Source organism: Staurois parvus, unplaced genomic scaffold (assembly GCF_062004578.1).
Source record: "Staurois parvus isolate SC_StPar_1 unplaced genomic scaffold, SC_StPar_1.0 ptg001447l, whole genome shotgun sequence".
Classification (NCBI taxonomy): Eukaryota; Metazoa; Chordata; class Amphibia; order Anura; family Ranidae; genus Staurois; species Staurois parvus.
The window spans coordinates 146,704-165,375 of NW_028319243.1; the positions used below are offsets into that span (position 1 = coordinate 146,704).

The 18,672-nt window shown below is 45.8% G+C and overlaps 2 protein-coding genes across 2 annotated transcripts in view; one reads left to right on the plus strand and one right to left on the minus strand.

Moving 5' to 3' along the window:
* XPNPEP2 (X-prolyl aminopeptidase 2) overlaps positions 1-18,672 on the minus strand; it is a 128,425-nt gene that overhangs the window by 70,063 nt on the left and 39,690 nt on the right. The window contains exons 6-9 of the mRNA XM_089662247.1: positions 15,963-16,049; positions 12,930-13,076; positions 7,293-7,394; positions 2,418-2,499 (exon numbers count right to left, since the gene is read on the minus strand). Of these exons, the coding sequence (XP_089518373.1) occupies positions 2,418-2,499; positions 7,293-7,394; positions 12,930-13,076; positions 15,963-16,049 (418 nt within the window). The remainder of the gene's footprint in view (positions 1-2,417; positions 2,500-7,292; positions 7,395-12,929; positions 13,077-15,962; positions 16,050-18,672) is intronic.
* LOC149435928 (uncharacterized) overlaps positions 1-18,672 on the plus strand; it is a 118,013-nt gene that overhangs the window by 18,233 nt on the left and 81,108 nt on the right. The window lies entirely within an intron of this gene.

Here is an 18,672-nt window from a genome sequence, read left to right on the forward strand (position 1 = left end):
CCAACAGTCACACAAGGTGGTGGTCAGGGGCGGACTGACCATTGGGGAACTTGGGCACTGCCCAAGGGCTCGGGGTCAGTAGGGGGCCCCATGAGATGTCCCTGGTACCTTTCGTAGGCTTTTTTGGGTGTGGTTTGAGTGTGGGCGAGGACACAGGGGCCCCCATGATTCCCTATTGCCCGGGGGCCCCATAAGTTGTCAGTTCGCCCCTGGCGTTGGTAGTGTGGTGGTCTGGGTTCAGGACCTAGATGACTTGCCGTAATTAATGGAACCATGAATTCTGCTCTCTGCCAGAAAATCCAGAAGGAATGTCCGGCCATCAGTTCCTGACCTCAAGCTCAAGCACACTTAGGTTATGCAGTAGGACAACGATCCAAAAATCAGCAGCAAGTCCACCTCTGAATGGCTCAAAAAAAAAAAACAACAAAATAAAGGATTTGGAGTGGCCTAGTCAAAGTCTGGACTTAAATCCGATTGAGATGCTGTGGCATGACCTTAAACAGGCCATTCCTGCTGGAAAACCCTGCAATGTGGCTGAATTAAAACAGTTCTGCAAAGAAGAGGAGGTCAAAATTCCTCCACAGCGATGGGGAAGACTGCCAGTTATTGCAAAAGCTTGATTGCAGTTGTTGCCACCAAGGGTGGCATAGCCAGATATTAGGTTTAGGGCCCACATTAAAGAAAAATACATTTGAAATATATTTTAAAAATATCCTTCCCAAATATATTGACATACAGTGAGGAACAGAAGTATTTGAACCCCCTGCGATTTTGCAAGTTCTCCCACTTAGAAATCATGGAGGGGTCTGACATTCACATTGTAGGTGCATTCCCACTCTGAGAGACAGAATTAAAAAAAAAATTCAGGAAATCCCATTGTATGATTTGTAAAGAATGTATTTGTCTCGCACTGCTGAACAGAAGTATTTGAACACCTGAGAAGATCCGTGTTAATATTTGGTACAGAAGCCTTTGTTTGCAATTACAGAGGTCAGACGTTTCCTGTAGTCCTTGACCAGGTTTGCACTGCAACAGGGATTTTGGCCAACTCCTCCACACAGATCTCCTCTAGATCTGTCAGGTTTCGGGGCTGTCGCTGAGCAACACGGAGTTTCAGCTCCCTCCAAAAATGTTCTATTGAATTTAGGTGTGGAGACTGGCTAGGCCACTCCAGAACCTTGATATGCTTCTTACGGAGCCACTCCTTGGTTCTCCTGGCTGTGTGCTTCGGGTCGTTGTCATGTTGGAAGACCCAGCCACGACCCATCTTCAATGCTCTCACTGAGGGAAGGAGGTTGTTGCTCAAAATCTCACAATAAATGACCCCATTCATCCTCTCCTTAATACAGTGCAGTCGTCCTGTCCCCTTCGCAGAAAAGCACCCCCAAAGCATGATGTTACCACCCCATGTTTCACAGTAGGGATGGTGTTCTTGGGATGAAACTCATCCTTCTTTTTCCTCCAAACACGACGAGTGAAGTTTAGACCAAAAAGGTCTACTTTGGTCTCATCTGACCACATGACTTTCTCCCATGCCTCCTCTGGATCATCCAGATGGTCATTGGCAGACTTCAGACGGGCCTGGACATGTGATGACTTGAGCAGGGGAACCTTCCGTGCAATGCATGATTTGAAACCATGACGGCGTAGTGTTCTACCGACAGTGACCTTTGAAACTGTGGTCCCAGCTCTCTTCATGTCATTGACCAGCTCCTCCCTTGTAGTTCTGGGCTGATTCCTCACCTTTCTGATCATCAGTGGTACCCCACGAGGTGAGATCTTGCATGGAGCCCCAGTCCGAGGGAGACTGACAGTCGTCTTTAGCGTCTTCCATTTTCTAATAATTGCTCCAACAGTTGATCTATTTTCACCAAGCTGCTTGGCAATTGCCCCGTAGCCCTTTCCAGCCTTGTGGAGGTCCACAATTTTGTCTCTGGTGTCTTTTGACAGCTCTTTGGTCTTGCCCATGGTAGTAGTTGGCGTCTGACTGACTGTGGGGTGGACAGGTGTCTTTAAAGAGCTCAGACAGGTGCTACTAAGTTAGATTAATGAGTGGAGTAGAGGTGGACTTTTTAAAGGTGCAGTAACAGGTCTTTGAGAGCCAGAATTCTTGCTGTTTCTTAGGTGTTCAAATACTTCTGTTCAGCCGTGCGAGACAAATAAATTCTTTACAAATCATACAAATCATACAATGGGATTTCCTGAATTTGTTTTTTATTCTGTCTTTCAGAGTGGGAATGCACCTACAATGTGAATGTCAGACCCTCCATGATTTCTAAGTGGGAGAACGTGCAAAATCGAAGGGTGTTCAAATACTTCTGTTCATCACTGTATATTTGAATTACTACAATTTTGGCCGTATTCAATATATTTCATATATATATTCATATATACAGTATACAGCACAATGCACGTACTTGATGGAGTTCTTGGTCAGCATTGCATAGGAGTAGAAGAAGGGATTGTATGGAATGTCCTGTCCTCGAAGATTGAAGAGCCCTAAGGAAGGCAAAGAACACTGTTAATGAAGAAGTGATCATCTATATATGTATGGGCCAGTGAAATAAAACAAAAATTAAAAATAAAAATTCACACAAAACTTGTTGGGATATAGCCTAGAGCATAGAAGCCTTGTCAGGTGACATGTGTGTCCCCATCAGGAGATTTCCCCAAACTTCCAGTTTCAGAGACACAACAGCAAGTGAGTGAAAATCTCTCACAAGTTAGTGGGAATCTTTGACAGCTTTCGCAGAAACTAGTGACCCTATTGTGAGGCATTCCCTCCATTTCTGCTCCAGAGGAAGCTATAACACTTGAGTTAGATCTGCTACAACAAAAATGTAATGGATTTTCTTTTAATTAGCAGGAAAGTGTAGGATTTGTTTACTCAACACCTAGTTTGAATTGCTGCTGCACTCTGGAGGATGTAAATGAGCACTCTGAAGGAGGATGTAAGGAGGCACTCTGGAGGAAGTAAAGGAGCACTCTGGAGGATGTGAAAGGAGTACTCTGAAGGAGGATGTAAGGGGGCACTCTTGAGGATGTAAAGGTGTACTCTGAAGGAGGATGTAAGGGGGCACTCTGGAGGATGTAAAGGAGTACTCTGATGGAGGATGTAAGGGGGCACTCTTGAGGATGTAAAGGAGTACTCTGAAGGAGGATGTAAGGGGGCACTCTGGAGGATGTAAAGGAGTACTCTGATGGAGGATGTAAGGGGGCACTCTTGAGGATGTAAAGGAGTACTCTGAAGGAGGATGTAAGGGGGCACTCTGGAGGATGTAAAGGAGTACTCTGAAGGAGGATGTAAGGGGGTACTCTGGAGGATGTAAAGGAGTACTCTGATGGAGGATGTAAGGCGGCACTCTGGAGGATGTAAAGGAGTACTCTGAAGGAGGATGTAAGGGGGCACTCTGGAGGATGTAAAGGAGTACTCTGATGGAGGATGTAAGGCGGCACTCTGGAGGATGTAAAGGAGTACTCTGAAGGAGGATGTAAGGGGGCACTCTGGAGGATGTAAAGGAGTACTCTGAAGGCGGATGTAAGGGGGCACTCTGGAGGATGTAAAGGAGTACTCTGAAGGAGGATGTAAGGGGGCACTCTGGAGGATGTAAAGGAGTACTCTGAAGGAGGATGTAAGGGGGCACTCTGGAGGATGTAAAGGAGTACTCTGAAGGCGGATGTAAGGGGGCACTCTGGAGGATGTAAAGGAGTACTCTGAAGGAGGATGTAAGGGGGCACTCTGGAGGATGTAAAGGAGTACTCTGAAGGAGGATGTAAGGGGGCACTCTGGAGGATGTAAAGGAGTACTCTGATGGAGGATGTAAGGGAGCACTTGAAGGATGTAAAGGAGTACTCTGAAGGACAATGTAAGGTTGAAGTCTGGAGGATGTAAGGGGGCACTCTGGAGGATGTAAAGGAGTATTCTAAAGGAGTTGTAGGGGGGAACTCTGGAGGATGTAAGGGGGCACTATGGAGGATGCAAAGGAGGACTCTGAAGGAGGATGTAAGACGGCACTCTGGAGGATGTAAAGGAGTACTCTGAAGGGAGATGTCAGGAGGGAATACCGCCGGGGGGGGGGTTAAAGGGATGAGGTGGCAACCCTAGTCATGCACTTGGCGAGAGACCACCTGAACAAGGGCTGGTGAGGGCAAACCGGAAGCCTAGAGGAGCACTCAATCCATGTCAAACCAAAAGAGAGAAGCCGGTTATCATGATAACATGTTTCAGGTACTTGCCCCTTCCTCAGATCATATTCCTGAACCCAGCATTAAAGTGTATTTCAATCTTATCTGTTCCTGGGCTCGTGACTCTATTGACTTCCACCGGGTTGGAAACGTTCCTCTATTTGTTGTTTTTTTGCTTTCATTTTGAATGGCAACCCAACTCACTTTGTCGATGGATATGTTTTGCAGCGCAAAAAACTAATCAATATTTTATACTTAAAAATAATATTACAGCACAAAAATTAAACTAACAATAGTAATTATATCAACAGTGATATAATAATAATCAATAATAATCAAAAATAATAAAAAGCCCGCTGTCCCACATGAATGGTAATGCAGTGTTCCAGTCAAAGAAACGGTGCCAAAAAAAACAAATGTGTTCCTTAAAGTCACCTTCCGGGACAATCCACACTCACCAGATATGATTGGCTCTTAGCTTGTATGACTTAAGAGTCAAATGAGCTTTTATTGTGTGTTCCCCGGAATGAACCAGATGTTTGGTGGTTTTTTTACCTTATGAACAGCAGCATTAATTATTTGGATTACATAGAATTTTAAAGGTTTTTATAACCACTTCCCATCTGGCCCATGTATATAAAGGGCCGGACGGTGGCAGTGCAGGGTCAGGTGGCCGTTTATAAATGGCCCCCCCGTCCCCTGCTTGTACGCGCTCCCTGGGAGCAGGCAGCACCGCGATCCGGTGCCCGCTGTGTTCTCCGGACAGTGAAACACTGATTGTTGGACAGGACCTCTGTGCGAGGTCCCAATCATGTGATCACTGATTGGCCAATCAGTGATCACATGCAGAGTAGTAAGCAAGATGTCACTTCTGACATCATTGCTTACTACGTGTGAAATCTGTGAATGATCACAGAGATCACATGGTACAGGGCTATTCACAACAATCACAGCTCACACAGTAGTTCTCAATGGCTGCAAGAATGCAGCTAGAGAGAAGGAGGAATGATTGCTTTTACAGCCTTTATGGGTGTAAAAGCAATCAGTGTAAACAAAAAAAAAAATCTTCCATCACCCCCCACAAATAGTACAGTGTCACCATGGTGACACTGTACTGCTAGGGTGACAGTATGTAAAAAAAATAAATAATGATATAAAAATTTCTTAAAAAATGTAAAAAAAAAAGTTTAAAAAATTATAATCTTTGGTTAGAAACTAATTTGTTTTTTTTTTTTACTAAAAAGATAACGGAATAAATTTTGGCCAACATTTTTGATGAAATACTATTTGTTTGCAAAATTTTATATGAAAAACACTTTTTTCCAAAATGTTTTGACTTTTTCATTTACATAGCAAAAAAAATAAAAATCCCAGCGGTGAATAAATACCACCAAAATAAAGTTTTATCTGTCTCAAAAAAATGCTAAAAATTCATATGGGTACAGTGTTGCATGACCGCGCAATTGTCATTCAAAGTGTGATAGCGCTGAAAACAGAAAATTGTCCTGGACAGGAAGGGGGTGAAAGTGTCCGAAATGGAAGGGGGTGAAAGTGTCCGGACTGGAAGGGGGGCAAGTGTCCGGACTGGAAGGGGGTAAAAGTGTCCAGACTGGAAGGGGGTAAAAGTGTCCGGACTGGAAGGGGGTAAAAGTGTCCGGACTGGAAGGGGGTAAAAGTGTCCAGACTGGAAGGGGGTGAAAGTGTCCGGACTGGAAGGGGGTAAAAGTGTCCCGACTGGAAGTGGGTGAAAGTGTCCGGACTGGAAGGGGGTGAAAGTGTCCGGACTGGAAGGGGGTGAAAGTGTCCGGACTGGAAGGGGGGGAAAGTGTCCGGACTGGAAGGGGGTGAAAGTGTCCGGACTGGAAGGGGGTAAAAGTGTCCGGACTGGAAGGGGGTGAAAGTGTCCAGACTGGAAGGGGGTAAAGTGTCCGGACTGGAAGAGGGTAAAAGTGTCCGGACTGGAAGGGGGGGAAAGTGTCCGGACTGGAAGGGGGGAAAGTGTCCGAACCGGAAGGGGGTAAAAGTGTCCGGACAGGAAGGGGGTGAAAGTGTCCAGACTGGAAGAGGGTAAAAGTGTCCGGACAGGAAGGGGGTGAAAGTGTCCAGACTGGAAGGGGGTAAAAGTGTCCGGACAGGAAGGGGGTGAAAGTGTCCGGACTGGAAGGGGGGAAAGTGTCCGGACTGGAAGAGGGTAAAAGTGTCCGGACTGGAAGGGGGTAAAAGTGTCCGGACAGGAAGGGGGGGAAAGTGTCCGGACTGGAAGGGGGTGAAAGTGTACGGACTGGAAGGGGGTGAAAGTGTCCGGACTGGAAGGGGGGGAAAGTGTCCGGACTGGAAGGGGGGAAAGTGTCCGGACTGGAAGGGGGGGAAAGTGTCCGGACTGGAAGGGGGGGGAAAGTGTCCGGACTGGAAGGGGGGTAGAGTGTCCGGACTGGAAGGGGGGGAAAGTGTCCGGACTGGAAGGGGGGGGAAAGTGTCCGGACTGGAAGAGGGTAAAAGTGTCCGGACTGGAAGAGGGTAAAAGTGTCCGGACTGGAAGGGGGTGAAAGTGTCCGGACTGGAAGGGGGGAAAGTGTCCGGACAGGAAGGGGGTGAAAGTGTCCGGACTGGAAGGGGGTGAAAGTGTCTGGACTGGAAGGGGGTGAAAGTGTCTGGACTGGAAGGGGGTGAAAGTGTCCGGACTGGAAGGGGGTGAAAGTGTCTGGACTGGAAGGGGGTGAAAGTGTCCGGACTGGAAGGGGGTGAAAGTGTCTGGACTGGAAGGGGGTGAAAGTGTCTGGACTAGAAGTGGTTAAGTGCGGGTTAATTTGACATAAATATTTTATACTTGTATATGTGAAGAGCAATTAATAGACCATACAATAAATGCAGCCTCAGTTATATTTACTAAAGAACACAAAATATTTATTTAATGGACTAATCAAGAAGCCCCTTTTTTTTTCCACTCGTTAGGCAAAATAATCAGCGTTCCCCATGCAGGTTTGTTCTGACTTCCTCCTGATAAACGTGTCCTTATTTTTCCCTTCTGGTTGGCTTTGCAGCCATGTGATGGAAATATTTGTACTTTGTCCCGGCTACATTTCCTCTTGGTTAGTTATTTCACTTACACGCGGTTTCCTCCAGAGCGGAGAGCAGCAGCGAAGTCGGCTTCTGGGAATGTTCTTCCATCTGATTCCGAATTTTATTGACCTTTTCCTGCCAGCTGTTCCCTATAACACAGAGGTGAAATAAGGTGACCATGATTAGTAGGTCCTAAATTTGTTATCGTCTCACTTTTCTAATGCTTCATAGCGGATTGGTTCATCACAGGGGTATATTTGTAGGGGCCTATTTACATTTTTGTAGTGCGTTGCGTTGAGGCAGACTGTTGAAAGCAGTGGGCCGCTAATGCCCCCTCATGTGCCAAAAATCAGACGCAAAACATTTTTGGCGATATAATGCAAAACTGTTTGATGCGTTGCAATGCAGGTGTGTTGGGGTACGAATGGCACCACGATGCATTGACGCATGTAATGTGGCTGAGCACTGTGGTCACTCGCAATGGCGTAAGTGGACCCTCAATGGTTTTGCACCCAAGATTCGTACAGGGTTCACTCATTTTCACTTAAGAGACAATTAGAAAAATGTGTGAATCTTGGGTAAAAGTTGTATGAATCTTGGGAAAAACACTGATAAATAGACCACTGAGTAATACTCTGCAATACATGTACATTTCCCCATGTTTTATCTCTTAAAAAAGCAGCAAGGTTAGAAAAGTGCCTGTTCTGCCAGAAATCCTGGGAGCTCCTAGCTTCCTGCTGTTGGTTGACAGTGCTGCCTCTGCTGCACTGAGATCCCTAGAAGTGTTGTCAGCACTGCCTGCTGAACTATGAAACTTCACCTCTCCAGTCTTCTTGACCCACTTTGTCTCTCTCTACATGCATGCATTGATTTACTAGAAAGACAATTCTGCTGTTTTGACTGCATATACTATTCCTCTCATTGACACCAACAATGGGGCACCATTCCGCCCACTGATACCAATGATGGAGCACCATTCTGCCCACTGATACCAATGATGGGGCACTATTGCGCCCACTGATACCAATGATGGGGCACTATTCCTCCCACTGATACCAATGATGGGACACTATTCCTCCCACTGACACCAATGATGGGGCACTATTCCTCCCACTGATACTAATGATGGGGCACCATTCCGCCCACTGATACCAATGATGGGGCACTATTCCTCCCACTGATACCAATGATGGGGCACCATTCCGCCCACTGATACCAATGATGGGGCACTATTCCTCCCACTGATACCAATGATGGGGCACTATTCCTCCCACTGATACCAATGATGGGGCACTATTCCTCCCACTGATACCAATGATGGGGCACTATTCCTCCCACTGACACCAATGATGGGGCACTATTCCTCCCACTGATACCAATGATGGGGCACTATTCCTCCCACTGACACCAATGATGGGGCACTATTCCTCCCACTGATACCAATGATGGGGCACTATTCCTCCTACTAATACCAATGATGGGGCACTATTCCTCCCACTGATACCAATGATGGGGCACTATTCCTCCCACTGACACCAATGATGGGGCACCATTCTGCCCACTGATACCAATGATGGGGCACTATTCCTCCCACTGATACCAATGATGGGGCACTATTCCTCCTACTAATACCAATGATGGGGCAGTATTCCTCCCACTGATATCATAGATGGGGTACCATTCCTCCCAATGACACCAATGATGGGGCACCATTCCTCCTACTGACACCAATGATGGGGCACTATTCCTCCCACTGTTACCAATGCTGGGGCATCATTCCTTCCACTGATATCAATGATGGGGCATCATTCCTTCCACTGATACCAACAATGGGGTACCCTTCTTCCCACTGATACCAATGAAGGGGCACTATTCCTCCCACTGATACCAATAATGGGACATCATTCCTTCCACTGATACCAATAATCGGGTACCCTTCTGCCCACTGATACCAATGATGGAGCATTATTCCTCCCACTATCACCAATGATGGGGCACTATTCCTCCCTCTGATACCAATGATGGGGCACTATTCCTCCCACTGATACCAATGATGGGGCACTATTCCTCCCACTGACACCAATGATGGGGCACTATTCCTCCCACTGATACCAATAATGGGGCACTATTCCTCCCACTGACACCAATGATGGGGCACTATTCCTCCCACTGATACCAATGATGGGGCACTATTCCTCCCACTGATACCAATGATGGGGCACTATTCCTCCCACTGATACCAATGATGGGGCACTATTCCTCCACTGACACCAGTGATGGGGCACTATTCCTCCCACTGATACCAATAATGGGGCACTATTCCTCCCACTGATACCAATGATGGGGCACTATTCCTCCCACTGATACCAATGATGGGGCACTATTCCTCCCACTGATACCAATGATGGGGCACTATTCCTCTTACTGATACCAATGATGGGGCACTATTCCTCCCACTGACACCAATGATGGGGTGCTAATACTCCACTGATACAAATGATGGGGCATCATTCCTTTCACTGATACCAATGAAGTGGCACTATTCCTCCCACTGACAACAATGATGGGGCACTATTCCTCCCACTGATAAAATCATGGGGCATCATTCCTCTCCCTGATACCAATAATGGGGCACAATTCCTTCCACTGACACCAATATTAAGGCACCATTCCTCTCACTAATAATAATGATAGGGTAGCATTATTTCCTTCCCATCCCATTGAATAATAAAAGCTTTTTCTCGCTTTTTATATTCTTGAGAAAAAAATAATGCAGGAACATGATCTATAGGAGAGGAGATTATGGCCCATTTACATTTTTGCAGTGGGTTAACGTGTTTTATATTGCACGTTGTGATAAGGCAGTCTTTTAAAAATCATAGGCTGCTAATGCACCAAAACATCCTGAAAATCAGAAATGCCCCATAGCATTTGTAATGAAATGCACTGCAACCCATGTGCGTTGCCTTAGTGCATTTGGATGCCACTCAAAATGAATAGCACTGCAATGCAGCTAACATGCCTTACGGCAATGAAAAAATATATAAATGGGTTCCTTGGGGATAAGTTTTGCTATCACAGAAGATTAGCTTTAAGGTTTTTAAGGATGGAATAGAGGTGTAAGAAACAATTAAGAAAGTAAAACCAATAACAGTTCTACTAAGTAAATTAATTTATAGAATGATGCTTATGCAAGGCTTGGTATGGGCAGCCTAACAAAAATGGTAATACTCTAATACAGGGGTACTGAATTAAAATTCATGGAGAACCGGCTGGTAACATTTTCTTTCTGCAGAGGTCCAAAACTCATTTTTCTTCCATTACTCAGGTCTTTCACATCACAGCCCCCTTTACACTAATGTCCTCGGCCCCCCCGTACATCACAACTCCCTTTCACATCAGAGCCCCACAACATTATACCCCCGCTTACATCACAGTCCCCCTTCACATCACAGTCTTTCCTTGACATCACAGTCCCCCTTCACATCACAGTCTTTCCTTGACATCACAGTCCCCCTTCACATCACAATCTTTCCTTGACATCACAGTCCCCCTTCACATCACAGTCTTTCCTTGACATCACAGTCCCCCTTCACATCACAGTCTTTCCTTGACATCACAGTCCCCCTTCACATTACAGTCTTTCCTTGACATCACAGTCCCCCTTCACATCACAGTCTTTCCTTGACATCACAGTCCCCCTTGCAATCACAACCCCCCACATCACAGCTCCGCATCTCCTGACTTCACAGACCCTTCATATCACAGCTCCTCCCTCTCACATCACAGCCCCCCCCATATCACAGTTCCCCCTCTAACATCACAGTTCCCCTATATCGCAGCTCTCCTCACATCACAGCCCCCCATATCGCAGCTCCCCTCACATCACAGTCCCCCCCCATATCACAGCTCCCCCTCTAACATCACAGTTCCCCCATATCGCAGCTACCCTCACATCACAGCCCCCCATATCACATCTCCCCCTCTAACATCACAGTTCCCCCCAGGGGCGGACTGACAACTCATGGGGCCCCCCGGGCAATAGGGGATCATGGGGCCCCTGTGTCCTTGCCCAAACTCAAAAAAGCCTATGAAAAAAGTACCAGGGGCATCTCATGGGGCCCCCTACTGACCCCGGGCCCTCGGGCAGTGCCTGAGTTTCCAAATGGTCAGCCCACCCCTGGTTCCCCCATATCGCAGCTCTCCTCACATCACAGCCCCCCATATCACAGCTTCCCCTCTAACATCACAGTTCTCCCATATCACAACTCTCCTCACATCACAGCCCCCCAGTATTACATCTCCCCCTCTCACATCACAACTCCCTCTTATCACAGCCCCCCATTCCACAGCTCTCTTCTCTCACTTCACAGCCCCTCCCTCTAACAGCACCCCCATATCACAGCTCCCCCATATCACAGCTCCCCCAATATCACAGTTCCCCAATCTCATTGTCTCCGCCCATATCACAGATCCCTCCCTGATATCACAGCACCCTCTACCCCATAATCTTCCCCATACCTTAATGCATTGTGGAGGGCTGGAGGAATGGCGGGGGGACTTCTGTTCTGTATGTACTCATCTTCCACCACCGTCGTCACCGCTGCTGTTGAAGTCACAGTAGGGAAGAGGGCAGGAGGAGTGGAAGGAAGGACTCCACTTCTGAATATACTGGCTTGCCACGGCTACCCTTAAACTCAGAGCAGGGAGGAGGGCGGGAGGAATGAAAGGAAGGACTCCTTTTAATGTACTGGCCAGGGGCAGACTGAACATTTGGAAACTCGGGCACTGCCCGAGGGCCCGGGGTCAGTAGGGGGCCCCATGAGATGCCCCTGGTACCTTTTTCATAGGCTTTTTTGAGTTTGGGAAAGGACACAGGGGCCCCATGATCCCCTATTGCCCAGGGGGCCCATGAGTTGTCAGTCCGCCTCTGGTACTGGCTTGCCCCCGCTGAACTCAGAGCAAGGAGGAGGACAGGAGACATATACGGTTTCCACTGAGGGCTGGAGCTGCCCCACTCTTCCTGGTAAAAATCGAGTGATTTGCATGAAAGGTTCGCTCCCCTTCCCCACTCCCCTGTAGACCTGCAGAGTTTCCTGACCTCCTCCCTGCTCTGAGTTCAGCGGCGACAAGCCGGTACATTCAGATGAGGCGTCCTTCCTTCCATTCCTCCTGCCCTCTTCCCTGCTGGAATTCAACAGCAGCAACCACGACTGCTGTGGCAAAAGAGTACGTACAGAACAGGAGTCCACCCAGCCATTCCTCCCAGTTACTAGAAGGTGCAGCGGTGGGAGAAGAGGAGTCCACTCAGCCTGCTAAGTGGTGTGGCCGCGGTCCGGACAGGACTGTTACTCGGTCCGTATTCGGACCGCGGTCCGCCATTTAGTGATGCCTGCTCTAATAGAACTCTGATCTTCTTAAGGTTTAAATATAACTTAACGCATTGACCACTCTAAAACAGACAAGGCTAAATCACATTTTAGATTTCAAAACTTTAAATAATAAAAAATAGCAAAGATGGTAAATTCTGCACTACATTAGCATACAAATTCAGCTTTACGACAAATGTTTTCTTTCTAAGCTTGTATGGGACACTATTTTTTTGACTTAGGGTTCATCTAGTCACTTGAACTCTCCGGTCCTCTTTACACATCCTTGAATAACAAACACAATATATTTTATACCTAGAAATTCCTCAGGGATTGCATAGATTTCATTATCAGGCAGAGGGGGGCGCTGACTCCCCCACACCGTATCCACTAGATTGACAGGTACAGAGCGCAGAATCCTTCCAGATTCTTCAAACACAGTGTTGTATGACTCCCATTCATCTAGGAGAGGAACCAAAATAAAAACTATTTACACAGAAAATAAATGAGTAATAACAGAACAGAAAGATCAATGTACTTACCAACCCTGTAAGTTTAGGTGTTAAATTTCAATCTAGCATTAAGCAAAATCTGCCATTTTGCCAGTTTTTGGGCAATATTACAGGTTCTCTTGACAGCCCATTGATTACCTGCGGCACAGTTTGCTGATGCTTCATTCTCAAGTTGGAGCTCTTTGAAATACCCAACACTTCCAGGTGTGGGGGAGCATGTGAACTTCTCCCCTTCCCACCAAGATGCAATGTTTGGACCTGAGTGGCTATTTCCCACACCTGAACACAGTCACATGGCAGCTTCAACACCAACTAGGTTGCTAGTTGTTCCTTTACTAACCACTAATGTAACCATTAATGTAAAGGGAATTCTTCCTCCAATTGTCTACCAATCTGAGGGTCCATATCCCTCTGACCATAATAAAAATGGAGCACTTGATCAATGACTACCATAGTAAGGGGAAGCCTTCTCTATTGACCACTAATATAAAGGGCATTCTTTCTCCAACTTTACACCAATGGTATCCCTTGTCCCACTGACTAAATGTAAGGAAGATCCTTCTTCACTGACCATCAATGTGGAGCACTACTGACCACCAATGTAAGGAGATGCCTTCTCCACTGATCACTAATGTTAAGGACATTCTTCCTCCAACTATCCACCAATGGTATCCTTTGTCCCACTGACTATAAATGTAAGGAAGGCCCTTCTTCAATTTGGTAAAGGATGTTCTTCCCTCAGCTATCAAACAATGGCACCCCTTGTCCCATTGACTATAAATGTGAGTGGGGCCCTTCTTTAATGACCATCACAGAGGACAAGGGGGCACTCTTTACGTCTGGAGAAAAATAAATTTAATCTCCAAACACGGAAATGTTTCTTCACAGTGAGAGCTGTGAGAATGTGGAATAGACTCCCTCAAGAGTTGGTTGTGGCCAGCTCAGTGGATTGCTGTAGGAAAGTCCTGGATTCTTTCTTGGATACACATTTATAGGTAACATAACATTTATAGGTAGAGTTGATCCAGGGAATATCCGATTGCCTCTCGGGGGATCAGGAAGGAATTTTTTTTCCCTGCAGGAGCAAATTGGATCATGCTTTGCTGGGGGGGGGGGGGGGGGGTTGCCTTCCTCTGCATCAACTGTGGGTATACTATTATAATTTTTTTTTTTGTAATGGTTGAACTGTATGGACTTTTGTCTTTTTTCAGCCAGACTAACTATATAACTATATAACCATCTACTGACCCCTAATGTAAGAGGAAGCCTTTTCCACTGATAACAACATTCTTCTCCCAACTGCCAACCATTGGCATATCCCTTCCCACTGACCATAAATGTAAGGGAAGCCCTTTTTTCTTGCCCACCAATATAAGGGGGTAGCCTTCTCCACTGACCACCATTGTAAGACTGTATTAAAAATGTCACTGTCTGCTTTTCTTTTGTGGACATTAGGATTATATTCACTACTTACTAATCATGTTGATTTAAATTGAGCTATAGTTATATTCATTTTTGACAAGTCCTTTATTAAAAAAAAATAAAGATCCCAACAAAAAATGTCCCACGTTGTAAATCCATTGTCATTCATGATGCCCACCGCTTGCCAACTTATTTAAATTAAAAACCTGAGACCAATCCCCTCCGTACTGCTTGCCAAAAGACAGCACTCCAGGCTGTCATCAGCTTTATAAGGGAAGAGGCAAGGATACTAGTGACATCATTGCCCCAACATGACCAGAGACCATTCTTTGCAGTGATGTCACTGCAATCTTCTCCCCTTTGCCTACGTGGCAAGGCATTCCTGGCCATGTAAGCCAATGTACCGGTGATTGCAGGGGTTGCTAGGGATACAGTGGGTGCCAGTACTTACTGCTTCCTCCGGAACCACTGACAGTGGGAAACTATCATCCACAGAAGTGGTAGAAACATTGCTTCAAAATATGTTGCATGAAGCCCTACTACATAAACCAATTTCAACCCTCACAAATGCTCAGAGAAAGCTGGTGGGGTTTGTGTTCCTAGCAGCCCAACAGACATTGACTACTGCCTGGAGTCAATTATTTCTCAACTTTGCCAAGGTCCAACAATAGCTCATGGGGACTATGGTCCATGAGAAGCTCAAATCCATTCTTGAGGACTCTCACACAAAATTTTTGAAGGTCTGGGACACTTGGATTTCTTATAACACTTAATTGAACATTGACCAAACCCTACTTTAGATATGAGGACAACTGTCACCCACATATGTCATACCCAACAGGTGGTCCACATGGGACTATTCCCTGCTTTCCCTTCCCCTCCCCTTTCAACTCTCCTCTTTCACTCAGGCAAATATTCCTTCTGGTTCCCCCTTTATCCTTGGCTCTCTACTTTTTCCCCTTCCCTGTTGTCTATGTGCATTTCTTCGCTCCTTCATACTCTAAAATTTAGTCTTGGGCCTGATTGGCACCTTTTTCTCCCCCTTCCCTTAGAGGTATTCTTACCCAATGACATGGAGTACTACCCTATAGCAAAACAAGTATCCTCCTCTTTGAAGGTATCAACGATGCCCTTGGTGTCCTGATAACTGTAATACCTTGTCTCTACATATGATTGCTACTATAAAACGCATGTAGACTCCGAAATCCTCTGTTTTGCATTCTATTTTGTGTACTACTTTTGTATTTCTTGCCTTGTCTATAAAAGCCCAATAAAACTTTTGTGAAACAAAATATGTTGCTTGCCTCCGGTCAAACAGTGGACCAAACTTGTTACTCCTGATTAAAATGGTTTATTGCTCCTTGATCATATTTTCGGTTACAGATTATATAGGTTTGAGAGAAATAAAACTTACTAATAGACCAGAGAAAGGGATCAAAGCCAATCTTATCTCCAGATTTCCCCTCTTGCAGAATCCAGGACACCATGGCAGAAACTGACGCTGAAAACAATGATACAAAAACATTTCAGAATGTATTGTGTTGCCTTTCTATCATCTGGACCCAGATGGGTGTGCGTGAAAATCCCAGCAGATCAGCAGTTTTTGAAATACTCAGACCAGCCTATCTGGCATCAACAAACATGCCACATTCAAAGGCACTTAAATCCCCTTTCTTCCCCATTCTGATGCTCAGTTTGAACTTCAGCAAGTCGTCTTCACCACGTCTAGATGCCTAAATGCATTGAGTTGCTGCCTTGGGATTGGCTGATTAGCAGTTTGTGTTACCAAGCAACTGAACAGGTGGACCTAATAAAGTGACTTCTGAGTGTATATGTGAAGTAGAAGCTTGCTACACCTCCAGGTCATACAGATCACATTACTTCTAAAATCATGTTATCTGCTCCTCTCTCCAGAAGAACGCCGCCAATTTTGTTCAGGCATCATCCAGGGTCACCATCTACTTCCTGGACTGAGATGCCCGCTCTGAGATGACGTAATATTTTATGCAAAAAAGTGTTCCTCTTTTGAAATAAACTAGAAATAATTTCTCCCAAGGGACCTAATCTCAAGACAAGAATCACATGTTCTGTGCCTACCAGCCTTGTGGACAGGGCTGGGACAAGGGGTGGACAGGAGGGAAGGATGCCCTGGGCGCTGTGGTATCATGTGAGGTTGGCGGGGGCCACTACGAGGATATTAAGGTTGAGGGTATTTGTGTTGGGCTGGGGAATTGGGGGCGGCAGGGGGTTACAATTGTTTTAGGTGGAGAAATTTTAGGAGTGTTGATTTCAGGGGATTTGTGTTGGAAGGGTTTGTGCTAGAAGAGCTAATAAGATAGAGGGGGGAGGCTAATTGTGCTAAGATGGGAAATTTTTGTTGGGGGGGGATTTGTGCTGGTAGGAATGATTGGGGGATATCTGTGCTAGGAATGTTTTTTTGGGGGGTCATTTGTGCTGGGGGGATTTGGGGGATTGGGGGGGGCAAAGATCTGTGCTGGTAGATGGGGATTTTAGCAGGGGGGTGAATTCGTATTGGAGGGGGATTTATGCTTAGGGGGTAAGCATGCAGATTAGTGCTCAATTTTTTTTGGAGGGGGGGAAATTTTTACGACCCCCAAACACACCTCCAAGACGACCACTGCCTTGCTAAAGAAGCTGAGGGTAAAGGTGATGGACTGGCCAAGCATGTCTCCAGACCTAAACCCCATTGAGCATCTGTGGGGCGTCCTCAAATGGAAGGTGGAGGAGCGCAAGGTCTCTAACATCCACCAGCTCTGTGATGACGTCATGGAGAAGTGGAAGAGGACTCCAGTGGCAACCTGTGAAGCTCTGGTGAACTCTATGCCCAAGATGGTTAAGGCAATACTGGAAAATAATGGCAGCCACACAAAATATTGACACTTTGGGCCCAATTTGGAGATTGTCACTTAGGGGTGGACTCACTTTTGTTGCCAGCGGTTTAGACATTAATGAGTTATTTTGAGGGGACAAATTTACATGTTATACAAGCTGTACACTGACTACATCTCATTGTAGCAAAGTGTCATTTCTTCAGTGTTGTCACATGAAAAGATAGAATCAAATATTTACCAAAATGTGAAGGGGGGGGGCTCACTTCTAGGAGATACTGTAATTACAATATTTTTATGGCAGAAGTAAAAACTCACTGGATTTTTGCAACTCCCAATTGCAGTCAGATCAATGTACTTACCAGCCCTGTAAGTTTAGGTGTTACATTTCAATCTAGCATTAAGTAAAATCTGACATTTTGCCAGTTTTTGGGCAATATTACAGGTTCTCTTGACAGTCCATTGATTACCTGCGGCACACTTCGCTGATGCTTCATTCTCAAGTTGGAGCTCTTGGAAATACCCAGCACTTCCAGGTATGGGGGAGCATGTGACCTTCTCCCCTTCCCCCCAAAATGCAATGTTTGGACCTGAGTGGCTATTTCCCACACCTGAACACAGTCACATGGCAGCTTCAACACCAATTAGGTTGCTAGTTGTTCCTTTACTAACCACTAATGTAACCATTAATGTAAAGGGAATTCTTCCTCCAATTGTCTACCAATCTGAGGGTCCATATCCCTCTGACCATAATAAAAATGGAGCACTTGATCAATGACTACCATAGTAAGGGGAAGCCTTCTTCATTGACCACTAATATAAAGGACATTCTTTCTCCAACTTTACACCAATGGTATCCCTTGTCCCACTGACAATAAATGTATGGAAGATCCTTCTTCACTGACCATCAATGTGGAGCACTACTGACCACCAATGTAAGGGGATGCCTTCTCCACTGATCACTAATGTTAAGGACATTCTTCCTCCAACTATCCACCAATGGTATCCCTTGTCCCACTGACCATTGACCACTAATATAAACGACATCCTTTCTCCAATGGTATCCCTTGTCCCACTGACCATAAATGTAAGGAAAGCCCTTCTTCAATGTCCATCAATGTGCAAAACTACTGACCCCCAATGTAAAGGGAAGCCTTCTCCACTGATAAATATGGTAGAGGATGTTCTTCTCCCAGTTATCAACCAATGGCATCCCTTGTCCCACTGATTATAAATGTGAGGAGGACCCTTCTTCATTGACCATCTACTTACCTG